General features: G+C 50.1%; 1 protein-coding gene across 2 annotated transcripts in view; it reads left to right on the top strand.

Annotated features, from left to right (window-relative positions):
• The first annotated feature begins 2121 nt into the window (after positions 1-2121).
• The window catches only part of ZCCHC7 (zinc finger CCHC-type containing 7), a 98233-nt gene continuing 86511 nt past the window's right edge, over positions 2122-13843 (top strand). The window contains exons 1-5 of one of the 2 annotated variants that reach the window (XM_036403865.1): positions 2122-2171; positions 2863-2902; positions 3130-3252; positions 5455-5558; positions 7241-7957. In XM_036403865.1, the coding sequence (XP_036259758.1) occupies positions 5549-5558; positions 7241-7957 (727 nt within the window). In that variant the 5' untranslated portion in view covers positions 2122-2171; positions 2863-2902; positions 3130-3252; positions 5455-5548. The remainder of the gene's footprint in view (positions 2172-2862; positions 2903-3129; positions 3253-5454; positions 5559-7240; positions 7958-13843) is intronic. The other variant, XM_036403864.2, reaches the window with a different exon arrangement.

Below are 13843 nucleotides of genomic sequence, written 5' to 3'. Positions count from 1 at the left end.
TGGGGACAAGCCAAGGCCACGGCAGGATGGCAGCCTGCAGAGAGGGGTCAGGGTCAGGAATTTGGGAAACTGAGGTCACACACAGCACAGGTTCCAGGGGGTATCATCAGGGTCCTGACAGTTGCATAACATTCTGCAGTTCCAACTCATCTTTTAATCATCTTAACAGCACATATTATACAGCAATTAATTACCTGATACATTTGAGTAGGCTTCATGACCTCCAGAAGCATTAAAAGCTTTTTTGTTTTGAAAGGTGCCATGATAAGATCAGAGCAAATCTGTACCTGAGGCCAGTGCCAGGTGTCACAGCTATGTCAGGTTCCGCTCGCTCTGTGCCAGAAGATAAAACCTTTCTACTTGTGGGTGGGATTTGTTCACTCCTTCCCAGACCTAGAGCCTGGAGGATCAGAGAAACACAATATTGTGCCTTTCAGGAGGCAGTTTTGCAGCCCACACCTACCTGCCCGTGCTAGCATTCACAGAGGTAAATCACAGGTCATAATTACACGCCAGCAATGCTGAAAATAGCGTACTAGCCCTGCATTAAGGAAACCCCGTCTGAAAGCCCTACAGAAAATGAGACAGAAAATGAAAGCTCTGGGCTCAGGGGATGTGGCAGCGCATCCATGTCTGTCTGCACAGACAGACAGACAGCCCTGTTGGCCGCAGTGCAGTGGGCAGCATGGAGAGGCAGCTCTGTGTAACAGCACAGCACTGTCCCCAACGCAGCAGACACAGCTGGAATCTCCCCCAACTCCTTGCATTTCTCCCTCACCCCCCGTGCCTGTCCTGTCCCTGGGAGGCTCTGCCTGACCCATGCTGCAGGTCAGCCCAGCTGCTGTGCTCCCAGAAGCAGAAGCACAGCACACACAGCCCTGCACGGCTCCGATTGGCAGTGTTACACAAGATGTCTGCTGACACGGGCGAGGGCTCCTCTCTGCCCTGTGTGTGCCAGTCCCAGAGCTTGCCAGGGAGCTGCTCCCCGCTCAGAGGATCTGTGTGTGTGTGTGTGTGTGTGTGCAGGAGCAGCCCCCGCAGGGAGGCAGGGTCCCTGACAAACGGGCAGCACAGAGAGGGCAGCCTGCACCAGCTGTGAGGCCGTGCTGGTCAGCAAGGGCACCGGGGAGGGAGTGTGGGGCTGGCACCACCGAGGGAATGTGGGGACACTGGGACCCTGCGAGGTCACTGGGGAGACAGCGAGGCTGGCCCTGCTGGGTGCCACCCAGCACACCTGCACCCAGGTGTCTCACCCAGCACACCTGCACTGCTGGGGACAGCCGGCAGGCTGGCAGCCTGGTGCAGCACGGACGGCAGCATTTAGGGTGTGTGTAAGGTGTGTGTACGTACCTGCACACTCAGGCACATGCCCTGTGTCGCTCTCAGGGCTGCAGCAGCTCTGCTCCAGAGATGGACTGAGAGCTGGGGATGTCCCCTGCAGAAAAGATGACTCTGGGGAGACTCTAGGGCCCCTTCCAACGTCCTCAGGGGCTCCAGGAGACCTGGAGAGGGACTTTGGACAGGGGTGGGAGTGACAGAACAAGAGGAAGGGATTCTCGCTGACAGCGACAGGGTTAGAGGGGACACTGGGAAGGAATTCCTCCCTGAGAGGGTGGGCAGGCCGTGGCACAGGGTGCCCAGAGCAGCTGGGGCTGCCCCTGGATCCCTGGAAATGTACAAGGCCAGGCTGAACACTGGGCTTGGAGGACACCGCTCTAGTGGCAGCTGCCCCTGTCCCTGTTCCTGTCCCTGCCCCTGTCCCATCCCTATCCCTGTCCCCGTTCCTGTCCCCCCTCATGGCGAGGGCCTGGATGACCTTTAAGGCCTTTTCCCAGCCCGTCTCCTCTGGGGTCACGCTTCCCGCGATGCCGGCGCGGGCTCTGTCCGCTCCGCACACGGAGACTCGATCCTCTCACAGGACTGTGCCAGCGGGCAGGGCGCGGGGCTCTGGAAAGCCCCATCCCCGCGCACCCGATTTTCGCTAAATTCTCCCCAAAGCCGCGTTCCCGCCGGGCCCCTGGGGGCGGGGCCGGGGTCCGGCTGGGGCGGGGCCTGGCGCGGGGCGGGGCCGGAAGCACGTGGCCGGACGGCGGGGCCAGGCCGCCGCCACTTCCTGCTCGGCGGGTCCCGGCGCGGCCGGCACGGAACTGCGGCACCGGGGAGCGCTGCCCGTGAGTGCTGCCACCGCCGGGGTGGAGTGGGTGGGCCGGTCAGCCAGTCAGCCTGTCTGTCAGTCAGTCAGTCAGTCGGTCGGTCGGTCATTCAGTCAGTCAGTCAGTCCGCCCGCCCGTCCCGGTACCCAGTGCTGATACCGACTGGGCTCCGGTATCGGCAGTGAGTGAGTATCGTCCGTGACTACCGGCACCCGGCCCCACCCGGTTCTGGCACCTCCCAGCCCGTCCGCCACCCCTCCCCGCACGGCGGGCCCCACTCCCCGAGGACCCGGCCCGATTCCCCCCGGCCCGGTTTCCCCCCGGCCCGTGGCGGCTGCAGCGCAACCGGGATCGCCCCGCGTTCGGCCCCAGTGTCCGTGATCCTGGCCCAGCCTACGGCTGCGCTGTGTCCCGGGCCCCTCCGGGAGCAGCCCCGGTCCCGGCGGCCCTGGAGTTCCGGAGCAGGCTCTGCGTGTGCCCGACCCGCTCCGCCGCCGGTGCTGGGGTGTGCGTCCCCCCCTTTCCCGGGGATGTTCCTCCCCTTCCCCGGATCCCCAGTCCCCAGCTGTTCCCACTCACCAGGCACATGCAGCCCTAGGACCCCAGGAAAAGCATGTTACTCTTAAACATGATCAGCAAAGTGCCTGTGGGAAGAAAAAAGTCTTCAGAAAGGCCTGAAGTGAACCTGAAATGTTTTGTTGTTTTCCAGGGTTCGTGCGTGGAAGAGATATTCCCGTGGTCTCTTGAAGGTATAGCTGCTGCTAGAAAATGCTGTCTTCTTCTCCAGAGCTTTGCTTCTCTCTTTGCACCTCATTCAAAGAAACTCCAGAGCAGTTGTGTCTCCTCAAACAGCAAATGGGACAAGGATGGGGTTTGCATCTCAGTATTTAGCCAAAAATTGCTATTAGATCACAGAAAATGGGGGGAGAGGCAGCTCCCAGCCCACCTCCTGACCCTTTTCCATGTTCCTTTGCAGGGGCTTCTGCACTGCAGGAGGGGCAGCCACAGGTGACTGCAGCTGCAGCCTCACCTGGGCAGCAGGTGAGGGGGAAGAAAAACAGTCTCTGACAGTGGCCTCTGTGAATAAATATATCTTTGTGTAGGTTTTCATAAATACATTTAGGTTTGACGTTTTCATACCTTCTCAGGTGTGATTTCCATTGCAGTCATGAGCTCCATGGTGATAATTTTCTCATGGAATCCAGGCAGTGCAGGGTGCAAAAGCAGCTGAAGTGAAAGGTTTCATTCACATGCTGTGTAAGGTTTATATTCTTTGTCAGTTTCACACTGTCTATGCCCCTGCAGTGTCTGAGCAGTCTGAAACATCAGGCAGTCTATGTACCACAAATGGAACTAAAATAAAGCTGGCTCCTACTCTCTTGGTGTCTGACCCTGTGTTTAGATGGGCAGCATGGTGATTTCCTTGGAAGGAAATCCCTTTTTTTCTTTCCTGTTTTTTCTTTCCCCTTTTGTTGTTGCAGTCTGTAACAGCCTGAGAGCAGGGGTGTGTTTTGCTTTCCAAGGCAGTAGAGAGCATGTCTGCTTCTCTGTTCTCAGTTATCCAAAAGGGTTAGATTTGACAGTGGAGATTGAGCAGAGAATGATAAATAAGGAAATCTTTGGAACTCGCTGATGGGGTGTGCAGTGGAAGAAGTAATCTCTGTGTTTGAGTTTGCCTTTAGAAGTTTTTAAGAATTCTCAGTGTTTGAGGTTGAGCACGGCGAGCTCTGGAAGCTGTTGGAAGCCGGGAGAGCAGGAGCAGCAGGAGTGCTGGAGGGCAGCAGGGGCAGGGAGGCGTTGACAGGGAGGGTTGAGGCAGGTGAGCAGGAATGGCACAGGATGGACTGCCCCGAGCTTCTTACTGCAGAGTGCCTTCTGCAGATGGATGAGCCCTGAGCACCCCAAACCCTTCTGGGATTTTGGCTGAGTGTTCTAAGTAACTTGTTTGTTATTTCTTGTGTGTTGGCCTTGCTCTTCCTCCCTGCTTCGAGTTGCCAGTGGCACCTCCCTTTGACTGCCTGGTGCTGCTGCCGCTCCTGGTGCTGCATCACATGTGGGATGTCAGGTTTCTGTGGCTCAGATGAAAAATGCTGGCAAGCAGTGTTTGAAAATGATCCCTGTTGTTGCCAACTGCAGCCATTTGCAGTTTTGTTAATGGCTAGAAGGAGCTCAGCTGTCTGTGATTTTTTACTTTTAACATTGGTAGCCCTTTAGTTGAACTTGAAGATGGTCCTTACTGCATGAGGCAGTCAGGTGCTTTTGAGGAAGGTGGGGCCCTGGGTTCAGGTAGGAGTGCAGTTCCTCTTGGTAGAGGGATGGGGTTCTCCTGTTGCCAGGGGTTTGAAGTTTGGGTTTGTTTTTTTTAATTAAGGTAATCTAGTTCCAAAGTAGGATGTGTCAGTGTGCTGTTGCTCCCTGCAGCCTGTCAAATCAGGTAGTCTTTGCAGGGCCAATATTTTTTATGTGTTTGGCACACTCAGGTGTGAGGAGTGTCTTTATGAAAATGTCCACCTGGAACCAAGATGCTTGGAACACAAGCCCTATGAGGAACGTTTGAAGGAGCTAGGGCTGTTGAGCCTGGAGAAGAGGAGGCTCAGAGGTGCCCTTATTGCTCTCTACACCTTCCTGAAGGGAGGTTGTAGACAGGTGGGGTTGGTCTCCTCCACAGGGCCACACTGACACAGTCTCAAGCTACAGCAGGGAAGGTACAGGTTGGATATTAGGAAGAAATAAATAAAGTACTGGAATGTTCTTCCCAGGGAGGTGGTGGAATCACCATCTCTGGATGTGTTTAAAAAAAGACTGGACATGGCACTTGGTGATATATTCTGGTTGAGGTGTTAGGGCACAGATTAGACTTGATGATCTTGGAGGTCTCTTCCAACCTCATCATTCTGTGATTCTGTGAAGATAGGTGTGGCACTTGGAGGTGAGCACAGCTGAGAGAACAGGGACCCTGGGGTCCTTTCCAGCCAAAACCCTGCTGTGGTTCAGTGGAAAGGAATGTTTGCCCATAGTGTAAACTTTTCACTGGCAGAAGGAAAGGTGAAGTTGCAGTCAGGTCCTTCTCTGAGTTACCTGTATGAACTCAGTGAGAAACTGCTTCAGCTTGCCAATCTGGAAAACAGCAGGACTTTGCTGAGCTTCTCTCCCCTGTCCTTGAGGCTGCGTGTGTCTGCTTTGCTGTGGGATGGCTGTTTGTCTTTCCTGAAGAGGAAGGGCATGGCTGTGGCCTGAGCGTGAGGATGGCGGGCAGCAGGTTGTGTGGTGGTGCTGATGTTGGGTGTTTCTTGTTTCCCAGGTGTACATGCTGAGCAAGAGGAAGAGCCCTTCGTTGGCCCAGTCACGTGTGGAGCTGAGAGCAGGAGCAGCTGTGCTTTGACCTGCTGAGCAGGATGGATCAAAGTGAGTGCAGTGCTGGCTGCCTGTTTGTGCTGGGAAGTGCCCATGAGTCAGCTCTCTGGACGCCTGGGAGACACCAGGGCTGTGCAGCTGCAAGTTTTTAGCAGTGGTCACTGCTCACTGTGTGTGACTTTATCCACTGGGGACAGAAGGGGAGGAAGGAGTACTTGGATTCTGTTTTGGAGCTCACTAAAAACACAGCCTCTTCAGGAGGATTTGTTACTTTCCTACATTGCTGAAGGCCTCTTCTCACACCTCATAAGCACACGTTAATATTGGGCATGTACTTGATTGGAGCTCTGGTCTTGCTGTGTGAATAGGAATAGGCTCCAACCTGTTTGAAACAGGGACCCTGTGTGAAGTTGACAAAAATGTTGAAGTTTGGGGCCTTCATTTGGTCTGTTAGATGTTTTTCTAACTACAGCCATTCAGGTGCCATTGTACTTCTTCCTTTCTACAGCATCTAAAGCTAGGTAGTGGTGTAAAGTAGGTTTGTTGTCTCTAGTTACCCCCTTGTTCTTTCATATATTTAGCATATTAGTTGTTGTGTTTACTTAGGAACCTGAGTAAGAGTAGAGAGCCTTCTTAATGGGAACCTTTGGGTTCTTTAAATACCATCATCACACAAGTTACATCTGTACAAAGCTCACAAATCTGAGTGTGCAACTAAGTGGATTTAAACAGTACCATGCAACTCTTCTTCACCAGCCAGAAAGCTGAACTTCATCTGGCAGTTCTCATGTCTAGAAAAAGCTGTATGAATTCCATGGGAGTAACTAATGTAGGAATACAGGCAGACTTTTAAAGGACATGTCCCATGTCCTGTACTCCGTGCTTGGTGTGATCATGACCTCAGAGTGAGGTACTCTCTCAGGGAGGCAGGGTGGCTTTAGAACGCCCCTGTATTACCAGTCTTGCAAGGGAGCAGGCTGTGAGCTGTGAGCACACTCGCCCTTGGGCTGGCATCACAGGACAGCTGAGGTGGGAAGGAGCCTCTGGCAGATTCAGCCCTGATTTAAAGCAGAGTGACCTGGAGCCGTTTGCTCAGGGCTGTGCCTAGCTGGGGTTTGAAGGTCCTCAAGAATGAAGGCTCCGGAGCCTTTCTGGGCAACAGAGTTACATTTAAGTGAAATTCCCTGTAATTTGTTATTTTGTGGCCATTCCCTTTCAAGTTCTTGCTGGGCAGTACTGTGGTGGTTCTGTCTTGTTTATTCCCGGTGCCCCTGGTGTTTGTGAGCCTGATAAATCCTTCTGAGCTTCCCTTCCCTGTGCAGTAGCAGCCCCAGCTTGACCTTCTAGGACACGTGTTCCAATCCCTTAATGGTTTTATGGCTCCTCCTTGCACTCACTCCAGTCTGGAGAGCCCGAGCAGTTCCCAGCACTCTGGGTGTGGTCCGTGAGCGGCCTGATGACCTCCCTGGTGTGGGAGGGGAGACCTCAGTAATTGCCCCTTTCAGAGGCCAAAGCAGTTGGGCTGAAGTAGTAGTTATGGTTGATGCAAATGCATCCTTAAGTAGCTTTTGCTGTTCCGCATTGGAGCACAGGTGGCTGTTAAATCTGCTCAGTTTGATGGTCTGTGTGCAGACCTCTACGTCTCACCTGAGCAATTTCAAGACCAAAGGTATCACTTGAAGGCTTATTTTGGACATATGACCATTCTGATTTAACCATTTGATTTTTTGTAGACTCAGACTCTTCACTTTCCAGAATATTTACTGGGTATGATGATCCTGAGAGCAATGAAGTGTACGAAGATGAACTTTATCTCGAGGAGTCATCCAGTGAGGAGAGTGTTGATAGTGAGGTGGAGTTTCATCTCTATAGCCAGATCCACTATTCCCAGGATCTTGGAGAAGTCAGCACACTGGAAATGGATGAGGAAGCTGATGCTGGAGAAGTCATGGGTGAAAGTTCAGGTCTAGCTGAGAAACAGGGTGAAGATGAGAACCTCACTGAGCTCACTGATGGTGGCACTCAGCTTTCAGATGAGCCCGAGGTCATTGTCCTGTCTGACACCCCAGAGGAAGAGAGCATCTACAAAAGCAAGGCAAAGAGGTCAAGATGCTCCTCCTCAGTTCCGGGTAAAACACACACCCACCCGGTGTCCTCCACGCCAAATCACACCAAAGCTGCTGGATGTAGCGCCCCGTGCCTCCCTGAACCTGGTGTGGGCACACCAAGGAAGAGAAGCAGCCCTGGTGGGAGGCCTGCCCCAGTCCTTTCTGCTGGACCTGAAGGCCCCCAGGACGTGCTGGTGATAGACAACAGCTCGGAGGAGGAGGGGAGCCTGATGTCTGACGGCGAGGACATCGAGAGCTGGATGCTCCTGGGAGCTGGTGCTGATGACACGGATGGAGACATCATGCTGAACCTCGAGGGCTGTGCCACTCCTCCCAGGAAAGGTCAGTGCTTTTTATTGGCTTGTTGGTTCTTGTGTGGGGACAGCAGTTTGTCTGCAGTGACACTGATGCCAGGATTGAAAGATGAACAGAAAGCAAATGAGTTCATGGCAAAGCTGTGGTAAATGAAATGGTCATTATTTGTTCCATTTCAATACCTTTATTTCAGCAGCATGGCATGCAGAAGGAAAAACAGCATTTTTCCTGGTAGAAATTTAGAAGTAATATCAGAGTGGTTTATACTGTGAGCTTTTCAACCTTGCCATGTATTTTGTGTTTCTGAGGGTGTATAAGAAGTTACTGTGTGCCAGAGCAGAGACCTTTCAGCTCAGGACAGGGGTGAGCTGTAACAGGAAGGAGGCAAGGGGCAGAGGGATGACCTGAGCATTTCCCCTGCCTGAATTCAGCAGGTGACTGCCCCCTCAGCACTCTTTACAGTTTGGGCTGTTCATCTGAAGTTGTCTGACTCTTCTCATGTGGATTCTGCCCTGAACCCAGAGAGGTTTCTCCCCAGCCCCTGAAGTCTGACACTGTGGTGTTTTGATAAACGTTCCTCCCCATTACAGCAAAGAAGGCCATGAAAGTGGTGGTCAGTGCCACAGAGTTTGAGCAGGTGTCTGTAATAGCCATGGTGTGTAACATTCACTGTCACCAGCAGCTGCAAACTGTGCTGGGTGATCAGCCACGATTTCCTCTTGCTCACTGCACAAAGGCCATTACTGGGAACAGCATCCCCCCTGCCAGGTTGAGGGAAATCATGACCCAGACAAAGGCTGGAGAAAGAAATAAAGAAGTTTATAAATGAAGTGAAATAGACTGTTCTTTGAAAGACGTTAAAAAACTATGTTTGCCAAACTTTATTTGGTGCGCATGTGAGTGAGGAGGTTTTGCATGGCATGGAGCATTCTGTGACCCCGATCTGCAGGCTGACTTCAGTGGGGTCTTTTGTCAGAGTGTCTATAAGCAGTGCTGCTGGTCTGCTGCTGCACTATTTGGGAGGAAAGAGTGAGGAATAGGCTTTGCCTTCTTTGATGAAACACGTATTTCAGGGCCATAAATGTTTGATACCCTTCTGCTGGAGTTGTGTGTGTTTTTGCATAGCTTAGCACAGTTTGTGGCTGCACAGACTTCTACATGAAGCACTCTGTCACTGCATCAGAGGCCCTAATAAGCACACCATGTTTGGAATTCATGTAGCTTTTTTCTCCTTACAAATCTTTTGAAAGTTTCTAAGAATTGCCTTTCAGGTGTGCCAGTGCTGGCTGAGGGGGCTGTTAAAAATCAAATGGTTGTTTGGTACCAGGGGGCAGTTTTTGCTAAGTTATGCCATGTTTTTGTGACAAACATTGTCATGCTTCTGGTTCATAGTGAATGCTGGCAATAAGCGAGCCACACACAGAGCAGATAGCAGGGCTGGAATTTCCCTGCACTGTGTGAATGGGTCACACTGGTCAGAACTACAATTGTTTTGTAGAGTGTAGAGAACATGAACAGTTTTAATGGGCAGTCAAAGGCAGTCATACGAGGTCATAAATACACCTACTCTTCTCCTGCTCTGGTTCTGTTCTCAACAGTGGGCCAGAACCTTCTCCAAACTCTTCCAGATTCTGGCGGATGGAATTCAAGTGGCTCTGGTGCACAAAAGTTTGGTTTAGCTGCTCCTTTTCTAACACACACTGTGATCCGCATGCAAAGACATAGACTTAGGATAAATTGTGTTGTAGGTTTATGTGTGCAATGAAAAACCAAAACAGCATCAAAATAGTTGTATGGAAGAGAAGCCATAAATGTTCCTAGTGTACAATAACTGTTATTTGTTTACTGGGCTTGTGTCTCTCATCCTATGGACAATAATATGTAACTTGTAACTGTAACTAACAGAAAGTGTCCTTGCCCATAGCAGGGATTTGGAGCAAGGTGATCTTCAAGGAGCCAAAACCATTCTGGGATTTTGCAATTCTATAAATGAGTCTGCTGAAACATGAGTATAAAAATTTTCAGTTCAAAGAAATGTATTTTAAAAATATGTGTATTGGCAAATTGCCCTCTCAGAAATATTCTCTGCTCATTCATTTAAAATATTTTGGGACATGCAGAGTTCTGTTTTCAGAGTTTCTAGCGAATGAGAGAGGTGTTTTGGTGACAACACTGTATATAAATTACAACTTTGGGGCCTGTGGTGTATCAGTAGGTATGACCCTAGTGTGTAAGAGCTCAGGAGGCTTTGCCTTCTCCCTGGAGCTGTCTGTGAGTGGCCGTTGGACTGACCTCCTGTGACAGTGCTGTGGTGTTCAGAGTCCAGTTTGCTTCCTGTGGAAAAGGGAACTGGAATGTGAGCAGTCCTCTGGCGGTGAGAGTAGCCAGTTGTGTCACTCATTGGATGAGTCTGTCTTGACATCCGAGTCCCTGAGCAGAGCTGCTGAGCTTCCACTGCGTCAGAGCAGCTCCTGAAGGGAAGGAATGGAGCGCATCTCCTTATTCTGCTCACTCACCCAACCTGCTCTTGTCTAAGGACCTTCTTATTTCAATATTCCCTGTAAACAAGCAATGCTGTCCTGGTGCCTCTAGTGCTCAGAGAGTCTGTCCCCTCTGCAGCTCCCCAGCTCCAGTGCCCAGCATCAGTGGTGAAGGAAGGAGATGAAGCTTGGCTGTGGGGCATGAGCCCTGGGTACTGGTGGCAGATCAAGGCTTACCTGCTGCTCCTCACCTGTCATCTATGGGTTTGTGCCTGGCCCATGAGTGTTCCATGCGCAGATGGGAGTCTTCCCTCCCCTCTTCCCTGCTTCCTTCCCCATGGTTTTAGGTGCCTGTCAGGTTTTGGTTTTGCTTGTCTAATACCACACTAAGCCGCAGCCTATTTTTGCCTGCATTTCTGTAAAATTCCTGTTTTCCCTGCCAAAAGGCAGAATCAGGTACCTGTGTGTCCCCACCTGTGGGTGGTTTTCTTCGTGTGACTGTCAGAAACTGCCTGATGATGCTGCTGGCTGCTGTGCTTACAGGGTCCTACCTTCTTCCAGGGTGTTTAAAAATTGCTAAATCAGCAAATCTAGGTCTGTGGTATAATCTAATTATTTTATTTAAAGTCTAGGAGTCCATAATAAAGGGTGCAAAAGGAACCATTACAAACTGTGCTGTGCACTATTGCAGAGAATTCATTTCCAGTATCAGAGTTTCCATGTCTTTAGAGGAGTGTTCTCCCCTCCCACCCTTCTCTCTGCTTTGCAGTAAGAGTTTATATGATAAGAACGTTAATCTCCTGTAGTTGGAAGTCTTTCATCCATTTCTTCATTAAAACCTTCATTTTAACATATTTCTTCTTCCATGAATGGCTGCAATCCTAATCTCTCTCTTTTTTTTTTTTTTTTTTTTTCTTTTTTCTTTTTTTTTTTTTTTTGGGAAAGACAGCTTTCAGAGCTGCAGCATTGATGTCCGGCCACTAAGGGGTACAAAAAGCAGTTTATCTTCTCTCTGTTATGTCCTGTGCCTGCCTGGCCCCTTTCTCAGAGACTGGGTGTGAGTATGATTGCACTCTGGGCTTGGCAAGTTTGTGTAGCTGTGTGGCTGCTTCTGACTCCAAAGAACACATGTAAAATGAAAGGGAGAAAAAAAGAAGCGTGTTTGAACATGTAGTGAATGAAAACATAACAATATGCCTAAAATGGAAAGGAAAATTAATTTGAAAGCATTTAATTTTTGCCTCTTCCCTAGGAAACAATATAGGAAGGAGTCTTCTGTTTAGTGGCAGTAACTGCAGCTTATGGAGTCAGAATGGAAATAGCAGTCTCCAATAAATTTGACTTAATTTTTATCTCTGTCAAAAAGGAAATGCCTTTTGTGAACTATCAGTGTTTGAAATGGCTTCCTCTAGACATTGATCTTAAATTTATCTTAACTGTGGGGCACTTCAGAAACTACGAAAAAATCTGAGCACATTCGTATTTCTTTTCTCTGTGTTCTGTTATTCAAATCCCTCAGTTTGTTTCTAAATGGTGAAAAGGTGTAAGCTTACAACAAAATACAATGAGTTGTGCTTTGCTTCTTTTCCCTGACAGCTGCTTTTGAATGTGACCTTTGCATTCTACAGTATGTTTTTGTTCTGGAGTCTTGTGATTTGTAGCAACAACTTATTTTTTTCCTGCCATATTTTTTCCTACCTACTTTTTTCCTACCATTTTTCCTACCATTTGGTAGTCATACCAAAAATGACCAAAAATTTTTCATTTTTCTAGGCCAGATAAGTGCTCTGTCTAGACTCGCACTTCCCTTTGCTTGTTGGGTACCCAAGTTGTGGAATCACTGGGTTCAATCTCAAACAAAGTTGCTTTCAGAAGTAAAAAGATTTCCAGGTGGAAATTTCTTCCACAGTCAAAATATTTTTGTTGTTAATAGCTAGCTGTGTTACCACTGATATGTAGAGGTGTGCGCTGTGTTTCCTAAAGGCAGCAGGGCTCCGTGGTGTGATGCGTGTGCCAGCTGCAGTGTCACCAGAGCCCAGAGCAGGGATTTGTGCCCTGGTGGCTTTGCGGTGGCTCTGGGCTGTGTCTGGCTGCTGCTCTGGAGGCCACACGCGCTGGCTGCACCCTTGTCCCTGCTCCAGGGGTGGCCTCAGCCCCCTGTCACTGCCTGGAGCTCCAGGAGCCTCTCAGGCCAGCTGATGGAGAGGCACGCAGGAGAGGTGTGTGTCTCTAAAATCCATGGTTTTAGCAGCAGGCTGTGCTGGGTGCTGTGCTGGTGTGGCTGCGTGCATGGGCACTGCCACCGTGGGCTGACACAGAGCAGGGCCAGGCCACGCTGTCCCAGGCCAGCACAGAGCTCCTGCTGTCTCTGCCCCTGCCCACAGAGCCAGGGCTGGGCTGGGTCCCCTTGGAGGGAGGCACAGCTGGGTCACAGGCAGCAGAGCCCCTTCCCGTGCTGCTGAACCCCTCTGTGGCTGCTTCTCCCTGATGAGCCCCGTGATCTGGGGGGTTTTCCTGTGCTTTGGGGGGTTTGCTTCTCACTTGTGTTTGCTGGAACCCTGCCGTCATGGAAATGTGGTGGGAGTGGTTTGTGCATGAGTTCCTGCAGCAGAACGCACCCCGGAGCGGGAGGGAGTCAGCAGTGGGAATCCACCTACCCCTCCAAAGATACAGCACATGCATATGGATATTTTGATTAAAGAAAAAATCTTAATCTTCTTCGCCGTGTTAGGTGGATACACTCGAATCTCTTGATTATTTAACAAAAAAAATTAATAAAACTAATAAAGTTCCTTTGCAAATCCAAAGAGATCGAGGCTAAGCACATCCTGCAACCTGAGCAGCCCCTTGTATCTGTTCAGACTCCGTCACTGCTGTGGACCTGGCTCTCATTTACATTTCCTCTGGCTTGGGATTGCTGACTAGGTTTTCTGCAAGAGTGCCCATGCTTACATGGTCATATATTCTGTGTGACTTTTTTTTCACTTTTCCCACTTTTTTTTTCCTCTGTTTTGGTGCTAGTTATAAAGGGATTTCCCACCCTTCTGTTATCTGTTTGATATTTCTTCCTTGTCCCTGTTTCTTTGGGTTTCTTACGGGTGATAACAAACTGCCACACTGCAACTGAATTTTTGAATGCTGATGGGAAACTGATTTAATCCTTTTGAAGGAGAAGCTCTAGGCGTTTAAACAATTAAAAAGTGCAGTAGAGACTATACTGGATACAGAGGACATAGGGAAAAAGTGAAGTTTGGGGTGAGCAGCCAGGTGTAAGGGGACAGAGATCTGACCCTGCACCCTGCAACACCTCTGCAGTGATGTGTGGTCACTGCTGTCACTCTAAAACTGGGGGAAATGCAGAAGTGGCTCCTCAGGCTGCTGCAGCGCTCGTGCACGGTCAGGTACACACATTCCTGTGGCACAGGCTAGCAAG

The sequence above is a fragment of the Molothrus ater genome, chromosome Z, assembly GCF_012460135.2.
Source record: "Molothrus ater isolate BHLD 08-10-18 breed brown headed cowbird chromosome Z, BPBGC_Mater_1.1, whole genome shotgun sequence".
In the NCBI taxonomy this organism is placed as follows: domain Eukaryota; kingdom Metazoa; phylum Chordata; class Aves; order Passeriformes; family Icteridae; genus Molothrus; species Molothrus ater.
Note: the sequence above shows the minus strand (reverse complement) of the source record. Positions and strands in the feature narration are given on the sequence as shown.